At 41.4% G+C, this 14,480-nt stretch overlaps 1 protein-coding gene across 3 annotated transcripts in view; it reads right to left on the bottom strand.

The window, feature by feature from the left end:
• Positions 1-14,480, bottom strand: part of WNK3 (WNK lysine deficient protein kinase 3) — a 121,747-nt gene that overhangs the window by 34,000 nt on the left and 73,267 nt on the right. For all 3 annotated transcript variants that reach the window (XM_079765008.1, XM_079765007.1, XM_079765009.1), the window contains 2 exons: positions 3,742-3,806; positions 1,540-1,687 (listed from right to left, as the gene is read on the bottom strand). In XM_079765008.1, the coding sequence (XP_079621134.1) occupies positions 1,540-1,687; positions 3,742-3,806 (213 nt within the window). The remainder of the gene's footprint in view (positions 1-1,539; positions 1,688-3,741; positions 3,807-14,480) is intronic.

The following is a 14,480-nucleotide window of genomic DNA, read 5'->3' as shown; positions in this document are numbered from 1 at the left end:
CCCAGGTTCGATTCCGGTCAAGGGCATGTACATTGGTTGCGGGCACGTCCCCAGTGGGGATGTGCAGGAGGCAGCTGGTCGATGTTTCTCTCTCATTGATGTTTCTAACTCTCTATCCCTCAGAGAGGAAGGGAGAGGTCCCTTCCTCTCTGTAAAAAAAAAAAAAAATCAATAAAAATATATTAAAAAAAATTACTTAATGAGCCTGGCTGGTGTGCCTCAGTGGTTGAGTGTCAACCCATAAACCAGGAGGTCAAGGTTCCATTCCTGGTCAGGGCACATGCCTGGGTTGCAGACTCGATCCCCAGTAGGAGGTATGCGGGAGGGAGACGATCAATGATTCTCTCTCATCATTGATGTTTCTATAGCTCTCTCCCTCTTCCTTCCTCTCTGAAATCAATAAAAATACATTTAAAACTCTTAAAGTTTGTGGTACAGACACAATCAGTTCTGAAAAAAAATTAAAATTTATTTAATGACACAATAAAGTATATATAATATACTAAGATTTTTAAAAGTCAGGATAGCCCTGACCGGTTTGGCTCAGTGGATAGAGCGTCAGCCTGTGGACTGAGGGGTCCCAGGTTCGGTTCCAGTCGGGGGCATGTACCTTGGTTGCGGGCGCATCCCTGGTGGGGGGTGTGCAGGAGGCAGCTGATTGATGTTTCTATCTCTCTTATCCCTCTCCCTTCCTCTCTGTAAAAATTAATACTATACATATATGTATATATTTAAAAGGCAGGATATAAAATTAAATATAAGGTTTAGCATCCATCCAAAACCTATACTATATTGATTAGAGATATGGGGTTACAGTCTGATCTGGATTCAGGTCTGACTATGGCTTGCTAGTCCAATGACCTTGGGCAAATTACTATACTTCTCTAATTCTCATTTGTAAAGATAAGTATACTACCACATATCATACAAGATTATCAAAGGATTAAATGATAAAACAAGTATGTAACATTTGGGGTGTCTACCACAAAATAGTTCAATACATTTTCACTATTACTGGTACTATTACAATCTTAATGTAAAAGATGATACATACATACAGAATAAAAGAGATGAAACAAACTAAAACATTAACAAGTATTATATATGAGAATACAAGTGATTTTTAAAAACATATATTTTTATTGATTTCACAGAGGAAGGGAGAGGGAGAGAGAGATAGAAACATCAATGATGAGAGAGAATCATTGATCAGCTGCCTCCTGCATGCCCCCCACTGGGAATCGAGCCCCCAACCCGGGCATGTGCCCTTGACCGGAATTGAATCCGGGACCCTTCACTCCACAGGCCGATGCTCTATCCACTGAGCCAAACAATCTAAGGCTGTACAAGTGATTTTTATTTTCCTTATATTACCCATGTTTAACAATTAATACATAATACTCTTATCACTAAAAACTTTTACTGAAGGAAAAGTTAATTTAGAGTGTCTCACAATTCCCCACGTGCACAGTAACATTGCCCCTCCCTGACTCCCCAGACCTCTACGCGCCCTTAGCCCACCCATGTTCACACACTGACCTGCAGGACAGTAAGCTGGAACTTGGTCCCCTTCTCTGGTCGAGGACAGGACACTCTTCTCTGTTTGATCCGATCCTGTTTGCCATTTCCACTTGAATTATCGGGGGTGTTGTTGTTTTCCTTCACAGTTGCCACATCATGCTGCAAACTAGTAATTAAAAATACAGAAGCAACTTCTATTCAATTTCTCACGACAGACATTCTTCTGTGATTCTCAAACCCAATATTTGACCCCAATCAGACTTACCAAATAAACTTTCTTCATGGATAGAATCATTTCATCCTGATATTAAAATTCTAAGAAAACCTCCCAATTTAAAATCATAAATAGTAAGTTTATGGAAAGTAAGTAGTATAATATCTTTTAAAAAGTTATGACTTCACAATCCTGTGAATGTACTAGAAGCAATTGAACTGTATACTTTAAATGGGTAAATTTTAAAAATATATATTTTTATTGATTCCTGAGTGGAAGAGAGGGAGAGAGAGAGATAGAAACATCAACGATGAGAGAGAATCATTGATCGGCTGCCTCCTGCATGCCCCCTACTGGGAATTGAGCCCGTAACCCAGGCATGTGCCCTGACCAGGAATTGAACTGTGACCTCCTAGTTCATAGGTTGATGCTCAACCACTGAGCCAAGCCAGTTGGGTTACCCCAGGATATTCGTTTCTATTGGTTTTTAGAGAGTGAAGGGAGGGATAGGGGGACAAGAGAGAGAGAAAGGGAGAGGGGGAGAGGGGGAGAGAGAGATATCCATGTGGGAGAGACACATTGATTTGTTGGAGCCAGTGATGGAACCTGCAACCCAGGTAAGTGCCCTTGACCAGGAAACAAACCGGAGACCCTTCCGTGTGCACGTCAATGCTCCAACCACTGAACCACACTAGCCAGGGCTGCAGAGTTACTTTAAAAAACTAGTATAGGGTTTGGGACAAGATGACAGAAACTCAATTCTCCCTGCATCTCCCCTCAAAGTACAACTAAAAAATCTGGAAATAATACAGTAGACAATCACAGGAGGGCACTGATGGGACTTCCCAGAACTTAAGGAAAAAGACGGCAGCTTGGTATGTACGTACCCAGTGACACAAGGCAGTCCACATTTAGTGTCTCTTAACTCAAAGCCCAAAGGCAAAGGCAGCCCAAGTCCAGTCTCCTGACCCCCAACCCAGCAGCAGAAAGTGGTTCAGGCAAGCCCTTTCCTCCCCCTGATGACACTGGTGGCCACTCCACCAGCAGCATGTGACCTAGAGACCTGGCCTGGGACAGCGGGCCTAGAGAGTGCTCCCAACCCTTCCATCCAGAGGTGGAGCCCAGGAGCGGCAAGTGATCCAAGGAGACCAGAATCATACTCCAAGTACTGTGAAAACTAAATGGCCATCAGAACAGGGTGACTGCCTGATAAGCTACAATATTTAAATCGAGTCCAGAGTCCCCTGAAATAATATCCAAAAGGTCCAGGAGACAAATGAAAATTCCCTGTCATACCAAAAACCTGGAAAAATCACACTTTGAATGTGGAAAGAGAGTCAACAGACACCAACACCAACACCAGAATGAATAAGATATTGGAAGTAACTGACAAGGATTTTAAAGCAGCCATCATCAAAATGATTCAATAAGTAATTACAAATACTCTTGAAGCACATTAAAAAATTTAAAAATCTCATAAAAAAGAAGTATTAAAAAAGATCGAAATAGAAATTATAGAACTATAAGTACAACCACAGAAAAACAATGCATTGGAATGGGCATAATAGCAGAATGAGTAGGACAAAAGAAAGACTCAGTGAACTTGAAAACAGAGCAATAGGAATTAGCCAATCTGAATAACACAGCGTAAAACATTAGTTTACAACTACCAAATAATAGCACAATTATATATCTCATTATAATTTATTTCTTTACATTAGCTGGAATTTTACTCTATATTACTTCTTTCCTTTATTAATTCTTCTAAGTTTTTCTTAGAAACAGAAATGTTATAATGAGAACAAGAAAATGGTCAATAATTTCACAATACATGAGCTTCATTAAAATAAAAAAGTAAAAAACAATACCTACTATTTTTATTGAATGTACACATAAATTCAAGAAACTAAAATCTTCTCCAGTCATGATACAATGAGCCCCTAATGATTGCAAATACTTCAACATACCCTTATCATTTCCATGGTATTAAATTTGAAGATACTCACCTTCTAACTAAATCCGGTTTTAGAATTGCTGCTTGTTGTTCAGCTGCAACTGGGTGGGATACAGGCTGTAAATAGTATAGAAATAAAACTTATGTTAACAGCAAACTTCAGGCTAAAGATGAAATTTGGTATTATTTCAGAAAACATACATGTGACATTTCATATTTTGGTTAATTCAATAACCAGGAAGAACATCTACACTTTTGTATGTTTACCTCACATTTTAAAAAATATCTATTTTATTGATTTCAGAGTGGAACGGAGATGGAGACAGAGATAGAAACTTCAATGATGAGAGAGAATCATCAATAGGCTGCCTCCTGCACGTCCCCTACTGGGGAATGAGCCCGAAACCAGGGCATGTGCCCTGACCAGGAATTGAACCGTGACCTCCTGGTTCATAGGTTGATGCTCAACCACTGAGCCATGCCGGTCGAGTTAGAATATATTTCTTTATAGTTAAAAAAACCGGATTGATTGCTTTAACAGGTGGAGAGAAAAACATCAATTTGTTGTTCTACTTATTTATGTATTCACTGGTTGATTCTTGTATGTGCCCTGACTAGGGACCAAACCCACAACTACCGTATTGGGACGACTCTCTAACCAACTAGACTACCTGGCCAGGGCAGAACAAAATATCTTGTAGAAGGAAAGAAAAGGTTGCAATCTGATACTTTTTTCTACCCAAATTATATTTCATTTATGAATGTGAGTGAAAGGTAAGTTTCACATACCCACAGGATCAAAAATAGCACACCAAAGTAACCTTAAAAAATTACACAAACCCATTTTCCTAACCACAGAGGCACTTAGCAAAATTTAAGAATCCAGGATAGTTGTGGTATAACAACTGGTCCTGTGTACTAACACTAGCAATCAGTATTAAGTCCAAATTATTAAAACTGCATTTCAAAATTGTACACATAAAAACTGAAAATGTAAAATGTATAGTATGATAAAATAAAAAATACCTTTCATACTATCCCCCAGAAATAATAGTTTGCCTTTTCCTTAAATACTTTATATAGTAGTAATCCACAGGTAATCATTCTCTTATCTCATTCCACCAATCTCCCAAATTGAAGATTTCAACTGTGCTATTTTACAGGCTGGTTCCTTCCTGGAGAATGAGATCAACCAGAAAGGTCCCCATTCTTTCAACATGTTCCATGCTTTACCTAATTTACATTCAACGGGGAGAAGGCTGAATAATGTCCCTGTAAATCAATCCAAATGACTAATGTCCTTGGACATGATGAAGCTATACAAAGCAGTGTGTGCCTTTTGCGAACATTTTTTTGACAATGTTCAGGAAACACACCCACTACTTAGACCAATTTCCCTTCAATTACAGTACAGTAATTTCACATAAAACCACTATTGTGCTAAATAGCATTTTTACATAACTGGTTTAATACCCTGAAAGCCAGAATCACTCTTTCTAAAGAAACCAGTCATAACTTTCTCAATTTTTACACAAAGATTTTCATTTAATGGAATTAACGGCTTTATAGAGGAAGTTACGGTGAAAATGAAATGAGGTGGCTAGCTTGATCCTCAGTGTCAGTTCACTAACTGTAAGATATACTCTGTTAGTTGTTTTTTTTAAATATATTTTATTGATTTTTTACAGAGAGGAAGGGAGAGAGATAGAGAGTTAGAAACATCGATGAGAGAGAAACATCAATCAGCTGCCTCATGCACACCCCCTACTGGGGATGTGCCCGCAACCAAGGTACATGCCCTTGACCGGAATCGAACCTGGAACCTTTCAGTCTGCAGGCCAACGCTCTATCCACTGAGCCAAACCAGTTTCGGCAGATTTACTCTGTTAGAATGCTTCAGAAAAATGGTCTCATGATATATTAAAACCTTCTTTACCATAATAAACTTGATTGTTTTAATCATATTCACACACAGTAAGCCCACAGATATTTCTCAATAAACTGAACTTGCAGATTCTTTGGCCAATTGATAGCAGCATTATAAACATCAACAAAACAAAGTCTGTTCTTCATATAGTTTCTGTACTGTCTTAAAAACAGTAGAAGAGCCCTGGCTGGTTTGGCTCAGTGGATAGAGCATCGGCCTGAGGCCTTAAAGGTCCAGGCTTCGATTCCAATCAAGGGCACATAACCTCGGTTGCAGGCTTGATCCCCAGCCCTAGTTGTGGCGCATGCAGGAGGCAACCAAACCATGTGTCCCTCTCATCATTGATGTTTGTATCTCTCTCCCTTCTCCCTTTCTCTCTGAAAGCAATATATTAAAAAACCCACACAAAAAAACTGAAGAATAGAAACGTAACCAGAGACAAAGTACACATTTAAAAGGCACAGTTAGCCGAAACCGGTTTGGCTCAGTGGATAGAGCGTCGGCCTGTGGACTGAAGGGTCCCGGGTTCGATTCCGGTCAAGGGCCTGTACCTTGGTTGCGGGCACATCCCAAGTAGGGGGTGTGCAGGAGGCAGCTGATTGATGTTTCTCTCTCATCGATGTTTCTAACTCTCTATCTCTCTCCCTTCCTCTCTGTAAAAAATCAATAAAATATGTTTTTTTTTAAAAAAAGGCACTGTTATCTTCAGTAACTACCTTTCCATGGTTAGAATTAAAAACACCAAGTCTGAAGTGTAAAGATATTAAGTACTTCACTGATTAAGAAAGTGGAGCCACCCGGCCAGTGTGGCTCAGTGGTTGAGCGTCGTCGACCCATGAACCAGGAGGTCCCTGTTTGATTCCCAGACAGGGCACATGCCCAGGTTGTGAGCTTGATCCCCAGTGGGGGGCGTGCAGGAGGCAGCCGATTGATGTTTCTCTCTCATTGATGTTTCTATCTCTCTATCCTTCTCCCTTCCTCTCTCTCTAATAAAAACACATTTATAAAAAAGCAAGTAGAGTTGAAAATTATTCCACTGAGATGAGCTAGGAAACAGTAGGAAAATAGGAATTGCTAAGAACCACAATCTCCAGAGTGATTTTATATATAGACAACTCAGATATGCTAATATGTAGATTTATCTGTGAAAACAGTTAATGCATGATAATATTTTATTGACTCCTGATGCATTCAAAGTCTGAAATCTGGACAGTTCTATCACTGCTTCTAAAGATGTATCAACAAAAACCCCTTCTCCTCCTTGTCAATACTAAACATTAACAACAACAAAAATCACTCAGTCACCTTTCTCTTATAATGTTAACCCGCATTATTCATGCAGATAAAAAATTCTAAGAGACTAAATCAACATGATAACAAGGAATATATACATCCACTCTAATACTATAGTAAACTAAAAAAGAGTGCCATCCACAAATCATAAATGGTGGAGAATCTCCGAAGGAACAGAAACCAAATGGATCACATCGATAGGGAAACAAAATCTATGGAAAAACTAAAGTTTAGAAAAAGATAAGCACCAAATTCAACAAAGAGATTAGTTCTTTAGAACAACGAATTTCAAGTAGGTACTTAATGCTGCCTGGCAATCTTACTACTGTTCATTCTACCATTCTCCTAGAAAACTATTTATAGCTTTGCCTCTTTCTTCAAACTTTTCTTTTTAAAATATATTTTATTGATTTCAGAGAGGATGGGAGAGAGAGAGAGAGAGAGAGAGAGAGAGAGAGAGAGAGAGAGAGAGAGAGAGAGAGATGGAAACATCAATGATGAGAGAGAATCATTGATCAGCTATCTCCTGCACGTCCCATACTGGGGGATCGAGCTGGCAACCCAGGCATGTGCCCTGACCAAGAATTGAACCAGGACCTCCTGGTTCATAGGTCTAAGCTCAACCACTGAGCCATGCCACCTGGGCTTTCCTCAAACTTTGAATACCCACTTCCTTCCCAAACTCATGCTCAGATTATGGCTTTCTATCTATTTCAATGAGAAAATAAAAAGCAACAAAGAAGAGCATTTCCATAAGCTCCCACTACCAGATCTGCTCACCTAATAGCATTTGTGACCATATTCTCTGCCTTTGCCTTTATTATGGAAAAAAAAAACCTGTCTGGGCTCCTATGCTAAGGCCAACCCCTCTATTTAGAAACTAAATTTTACCTCCTCTCACCTTCTCAAGGATATCATTCCAGTAATTCTCCTATCTCACCATATTTTCCCCATGCTCCTAAATCATTCCTTTTATAAACATGAGATTGTATCTCTATTAAAACAAATCTTCTCCACCAAGGCTTGTTGAGATATGACCGATTATGAAGCTGGGGCAGTGACGAATAGGATATGCCTGGAACGTCTTGTTGTGTAAAAGATAAGTTCAAAGAATGATGGGGACATGTCAAAAGGACAAAGGAACCAGCTTGAAGAGGATCCCACTAGCGAAATCTGAGATGGATGGTGCATCAAAATAAATAAACTCATAATCATTTAAAAACAACTTTTATTTAAGCAGAAATCAAAGCAAAAATTTTAAACTTCTTAAAAATAAAGTAAATAGAACACGAGTATTGGTATAAGAATGGATAAAGGTCAAAGGAACAAAACAGACAGTTGAGAAATGACCCAAGAATGTATAGTAACTTCAGATATGATAGAGATGGCATTTCAGATCAGTGTGGAACTGATGGACTGTTTAGTAAGAATGTCGGGGGAAATGTCTATTAACTTTGAAAAAACACAGCTAGATCTCTACCTCACACAGCACACAAAAAACAAAATCCAGCTGAAACCGGTTTGGCTCAGTGGATAGAGCGTCAGCCTGCGGACTGAAAGGTCCCAGGTTCGATTCCGGTCAAGGGCACGTACCTTGGTTGTGGGCACATCTCCAGTGGGGGGTGTGCAGGAGGCAGCTGATCGATGTTTCTCTCTTATCGATGTTTCTAACTCTCTCTCTCTCTCCCTTCCTCTCTGTAAGAAATCAATAAAAATATTTTAAAAAACCAAAAACAAACAAACAAACAAACAAACAAAAAAATCCAAATGGAATATAGAGCTAAACAAAGACAAAATATTTTCAGTATCAGAAGAAAATACAGAAGAATATTTTATGCTCATGAGCCTTCCTAAGCAAAATGCAAAATCGAAAAGCAAAAAAAGGGGGGAGAATAGATTTGATTGTATAAAAGATAAATGCTTCTGTGTGACAAAGGATTCTATAAGCAAATTAGGGACACAATTAGAGAAAGTAATTGTAATATAATTAACAAAGGATTAGTATTAGAATGTATAAAGAAATCAAAGAGAAAAAGAGGAAGACCTCAATAGACAAATGGACAAAAAGATATGAATGGCATTTACAAAGAATAATAAATATTCAATAAACATATGAAGAAGTAAAACTACTGGGGCAGGGGCTGGGTGGAGGGGGGGATGTAAGCACCTGTAATAGTGTCAACAATAAAAAAGGGTAAAAAAGTAAGCAAATACTGATACACATAACAACCTGAATGGATCTCAAGTCAATCTCAAAAGTTTATATATTGTATGATTCTATTTATATAATACTAGAGGCCTGGTGCATGGATTCGGGCATTGGTGGAGTCTCTCGGCCTGGCCTGCGGGGATCAGGCCGAAACCGGCTCTCTGACATCCCCTGAGGGGTCCCAGATTGTGAAAGGGTGCAGGCCAGGCTGAGGGACCCCACCGGTGCACAACTGGGCCGGGAAGGGACTGAGGGAGGGCTCCAGGGCGTGTCCGGCCCATCTCGCCCAGACCTAATCAGCTAGACCAGACATGGTTTGCTGCTCTGTTGACTAATGAGTTTGCCGACCACTGGACTAGACTAAATGTTACCGTGTAGTTGGAAGCTGTGAGGATTAGGCAATTGTGGCATATTGTGTGCAAAGAGGTAAAGGGTAGTATATGACAGTGGTCGGAAAACTCATTAGTCAACAGAGCAGCAAACCGTGGCTCGAGAGCCGTTTGTGAACCACTGAGCTAGACCCCAGCAGCAAGCTAACCTACCAGTTGGAAGTCTGCCCCCTGGTGGTCAGTGTGTATTACAGTGACTGGTAGAATGGTTGGACACTTAGCATATTAGGCTTTTATTATATAGGGTTCTTGAAAAGACAATTATCATGATGGAGAACAGATCAGTGATTGCCAGGAGTTAGAGGTGGGGAGGGAGGGTGTGACTATAAATGGATAGCTCAAAGGAGTTTTTGGGGGTGATGAAACTTATATATCCTAATTGTGGTGATTATTCTATAAATCTATACATGAAATAAATTAATAGAACTACAGACACACAAAATAAATGAATGCATGTGGAAATTGGTAAAAGCCAAATAAGGTTTATAGTTTAGTTAATAGTATTGTACCAATGTCAATTCCCTGGTTTTAATTATTGTACTATGGATATATTATATATATATGTTGGGGAAAGCTGAGTGAAGGGTACAAGGGAACTCCGTACTCTTTTAGCAATCTCTATGTGAGTCTAAAATCATTTCAAAATAAAAAGTTAAAAATAAATAAACATATGAAGATATAATCATCATCTCTAGTACTCAGGAAATTCAAACTAAAATAATATATTATTTTTCACTCATCAGCTTATCAAAAAACATCTGAATTACCAAACATTGAAAGTAAGATTATACCACTGGCTGTTGAAATTTTAAATTGGTCTAGTCCCTTGGGAAAGCAATTTTGTAACCCTAATATATAAAAACCCAGGGTCCGTAACATCCAAAATGGCTCGACCAACCAGAAGTCAGTGCTGGGTTGCCATGGCGACCCAGCACTGACTGCCCGCCACTGCGGGCGTGGTGACCCTACACTGACTGCTGAGGGGGCTTCAGATCAGGCCCGAAGAGAGGCCCAGGGAAAGAGAGACAGGGTTTGATCCGCAACCTCCGTGGCAGCTGTTGATCAGCCATTGCCTCTCTCTTTCTCTCGGGGCCTGGCCAGCAGCAGCGCCTGTCTTTCTCTCGGGCCTCCACTGAGACTGCTGATCAGCCCCTCTCTGATCAGGCCTATTGATAGGCCTGGAGACGTTGACTGGTATAGAATCCGACCAATCAGAACCAAATCTGGGTGAGCTGCAAAGGCAGAACCTAAGGTGGGGGCTGAGGAGGGGTTTTAAGGGCAACAGCTGTTTGGTGTAACCCAGGGGTCCTCAAACTTTTTAAACAGGGGCCAGTTCACTGTCCCTCAGACCGTTGGAGGGCCGGACTATAGTTTAAAAAAAACTATGAACAAATTCCTATGCACACTGCACATATCTTATTTTGAAGTAAAAAAACAAAATGGCAAAAACACCCGCATGTGGCCCATGGGCCGTAGTTTGAGGACGCCTGGTGTAAGGTGTAAGAAAGCAGTTCAATTTTTTAATGACTGGTTTGGCAGTATAGTGCATAGGCTATCAGTCCAGGTATAGGGATTATGTATTTTTGTCTGCCAAGAGCATCTCCTCCTGATGAAAAAGGCTCCTCCCCCCATTTAAGCAATCCTATCCTATATAATCTATACTACTAAAAGGGTAATATGCTAATTAGACCGGGTCAACTGGCCATCTTCCGGATGTCCGACTTCCTTCCAGATAAAGCCATGGGGGTGGGAGCCAAGGCAGAGGTCATTAGGGGTGATCAGGCCGGCTGGGGAGAGTAGTTGGGGGCGAGATCAGGCCAGCAGGGGAGGGATGTTTGGAGTGAAATCAGGCCAGCAGGGGAGGACAGTTGGGGGCGAGATCAGGCTGGGAGGGGAGGGCAGTTAGGGGCGATCAGGCAGGCAGGTAGGTGAGCGGTTAGGAGCCAGTGGTCCCAGATTGTGAGAGGGATGTCCTGTGGGATCGGGCCTACACCAGCGGTCAGACATCCCCCAAGGAGTCCCCAACTGTAGAGGGTACAGGCTGGGCTGAGGGAACCTCCTCCCCCTGTGCATGAATTTCGTGCACTGGGCCACTAGACCTATATAATAAAAGCCCAGCGACTGAACAGCGGAATGACCAGAAGGACTGGTTGACCAGTCACTATGACATGCACTGACCATCAGTGGGCAGATGTTCAATGCAGGGGCTGCACCCTGGTGGTCAGTGCGCTACCACAGTGGGAGCGCCACTTGGCTGACTGGGATGAGTGGCTGCTCCCACTGCGAACCCTGGGTCCATGGGCAGGAACCTGGGCTTCAATCGTTGCCTCCTTGCCCCAGGCTCCTCCTCCTCACTCTCTGCCACTTCCTCCAGATACCCGCACCCCAGAGGCTGGGAGGTGGGTTCGTGGCCGCTGCAGGACTGAGGCCTACTCCACTGCCTCTCAGTGCTATTGTCCCTGGGCCCAGCCCCGACCAGTTCCCCTGGAGAGGCGAATGCTCCGGCTCCACGGAAGATGCCGGACCAGAGAGCAGCCACTCAGAGAGGGCGGGTCCACAGCCACTCGGCGACCAGGATGAGCAGTGCTCCTACAGTGGGCTGATCCCCGCAGGCCACGCCCCCCACCAGGGCATGAATCCCATGCACCGGGCCTCTAGTATGTATTAAATTTAAAAATGTGTAGAACTTATGGTGCAGTATTTTTGCTCCAGTGCCTTGTCTAGCATGATCTACTATTATAACATTAATTTAAATAGTGAAAAACTGGAAACAGCCAAAATGTCCACCAGTAAGGTGGAAGAGCTAAATAAACTGCAGTGTGGTCTTACAAATGAATACTATAGGGCAATTACAGAAAAGCAAGTATATCTCTATGTAATAACAGAGGCATATCTCCAGGACATATAATTGAGTAAAAACATACAAAGTGACACATATGGTAGGATCTCTTTTATGTGCTTAAAACCATTCCAAACCAGAAAACAGTACTATATGATCTAAGGGTACATATCTATGTATGTAACTACACTAAAAAAAATCTGGAAGGATGCCCAGCCGGCATGACTCAGTGGTTGAGCATCAACCCATGAACCAGGAGGTCACGGTTCAATTACCAGTTAGGGTACATGCTCAGGTGGTGGGCTCGATCCCCAGTGTGGGGTGTGTAGGAGGCAGCCAATCAATGATTCTTTCTCATCATTGATGTTTCCATCTCTCTCTTTCCCTCCCTCTCCCTTACTCTCTAAAATCAATAAAAAATATATTTAAAAAATTTTTAATCTGGAAGGATACACACCAAACTGAAAACAGAAGGGACAAGGACATAAGGAGGTCAAATGAGACTTTTCTGCCTTGTTTTAAATTTTTACCAGGAGTATATATTGGCTTATTACCTAAGTAATTAAATTAATCAGAAGAGATTTTTTAAAAGAATGCAAATATTGTGGTAGAGAATCAAAATGATATCCAAACACTGTACTGAGTAGAAATAAACCTGCATAGAAAAATGCTGAGGTTTAGTATTTCTTTCCAGAGGCTTAAAATAAAACCATCTAAACAAATGTTTGATTAGACCACAATGTCAACTGAAAAGGAACCAATGTCAACCACCAAAGTACTAATGCACTAATACTATCACATCACAGAACAGGAGGTAAAAAGTGCTGGCCTCAGCGATAGATAAAAATCAGAATAAGTGGTTTTTCCTATTTCTAGGTAAAACCACCAAAAGCACAGTCAACACATCTGAACTCATAATCTGCTTTGTCTCTCATAAGCCCTATTGCTACGTGGGGAAATAAAATGGAGAAACAAGAACAGATCTTAGGTTGTCCACCAATACAAGTTCATTATCAACTTAGAAGTCCTGATTAGGCAACAAGAATGCTGAACATAAACAAAGGATTGTTCTCCCATTGATAGCAGGCTGATAGCAATATCTATAGCCAGTTTTATTAATTAATTAATTAATTAATTTATTTATTTATTTTCCAAATATATTTTTATTGATTTCAGAGAGGAAGGGAAAGGGAGAGAAAGAAACATCCATGATGAGAGAGAATCATCGATTGGCTGCCTCCCGCACACCCCACAATGGGATCAAGCCCACAAGCCGGGCATGTGCCCCCGATAGGAATCGAACCCGGGACCCTTCAGTCCACAGGCCGACACTCTATCCACTGAGCCAAAGCGGCCGGGTGCCATTCTTATTTATTAATTTATTCAACAAACATGTTAACAAGCAACTATTTGTGTCCAACACTGTGCTAGGTGCTAGGAATAGAGATACATCAGGTACAGATCTCATTGTAAAGAATTTTCAGTTTTATTGGGGGTACAGACACAAAATATAAGCACTGCCTGCAATTTGACCCCGGTGAAGAGCCCTCTCCCCTTTGCCTAGGTCCATGGTCGGCAAACTGCGGCTCGCGAGCCACATGCGGCTCTTTGGCCCCTTGAGTGTGGCTCTTCCACAAAATACCACAGCCTGGGCGAGTCTATTTTGAAGAAGTAGCGTTAGAAGAAGTTTAAGTTTAAAAAATTTGGCTCTCCAAAGAAATTTCAATCGTCGTACTGTTGATATTTGGCTCTGTTGACTAATGAGTTTGCCGACCACTGGCCTAGGCCAGTGATGGCGAACCTATGACACGCGTGTCAGCACTGACACGCGTAGCCATTTCTGATGACACACGGCCGCATGCCGAGGATGAAACATTTGTGAAATAATGTTTTTTCCTCAAAGTGACACACTACCCAAGTTATGCTCAGTTTTTTGGCGAAGTTTGACACACCAAGCTCAAAAGGCTGCCCATCACTGGGGCCCTAGGCAGTAAGAAAAACCGCCCAACAGCAGAAATTCACTCCATTCCTCTGTCATTAACTCTTCAGGGTTTACAGATGGGCATATAGTGGTTACTTACCTCAATTAAGTCAGGGATGCTATTTTGCAACAACAAAAATGAGGAAAGAGAGG

The sequence above is a fragment of the Cnephaeus nilssonii genome (genome assembly GCF_951640355.1).
Source record: "Cnephaeus nilssonii genome assembly, chromosome: X".
Lineage (NCBI taxonomy): Eukaryota > Metazoa > Chordata > Mammalia > Chiroptera > Vespertilionidae > Cnephaeus > Cnephaeus nilssonii.
This window is presented reverse-complemented; position numbering and strand designations above follow the sequence as displayed.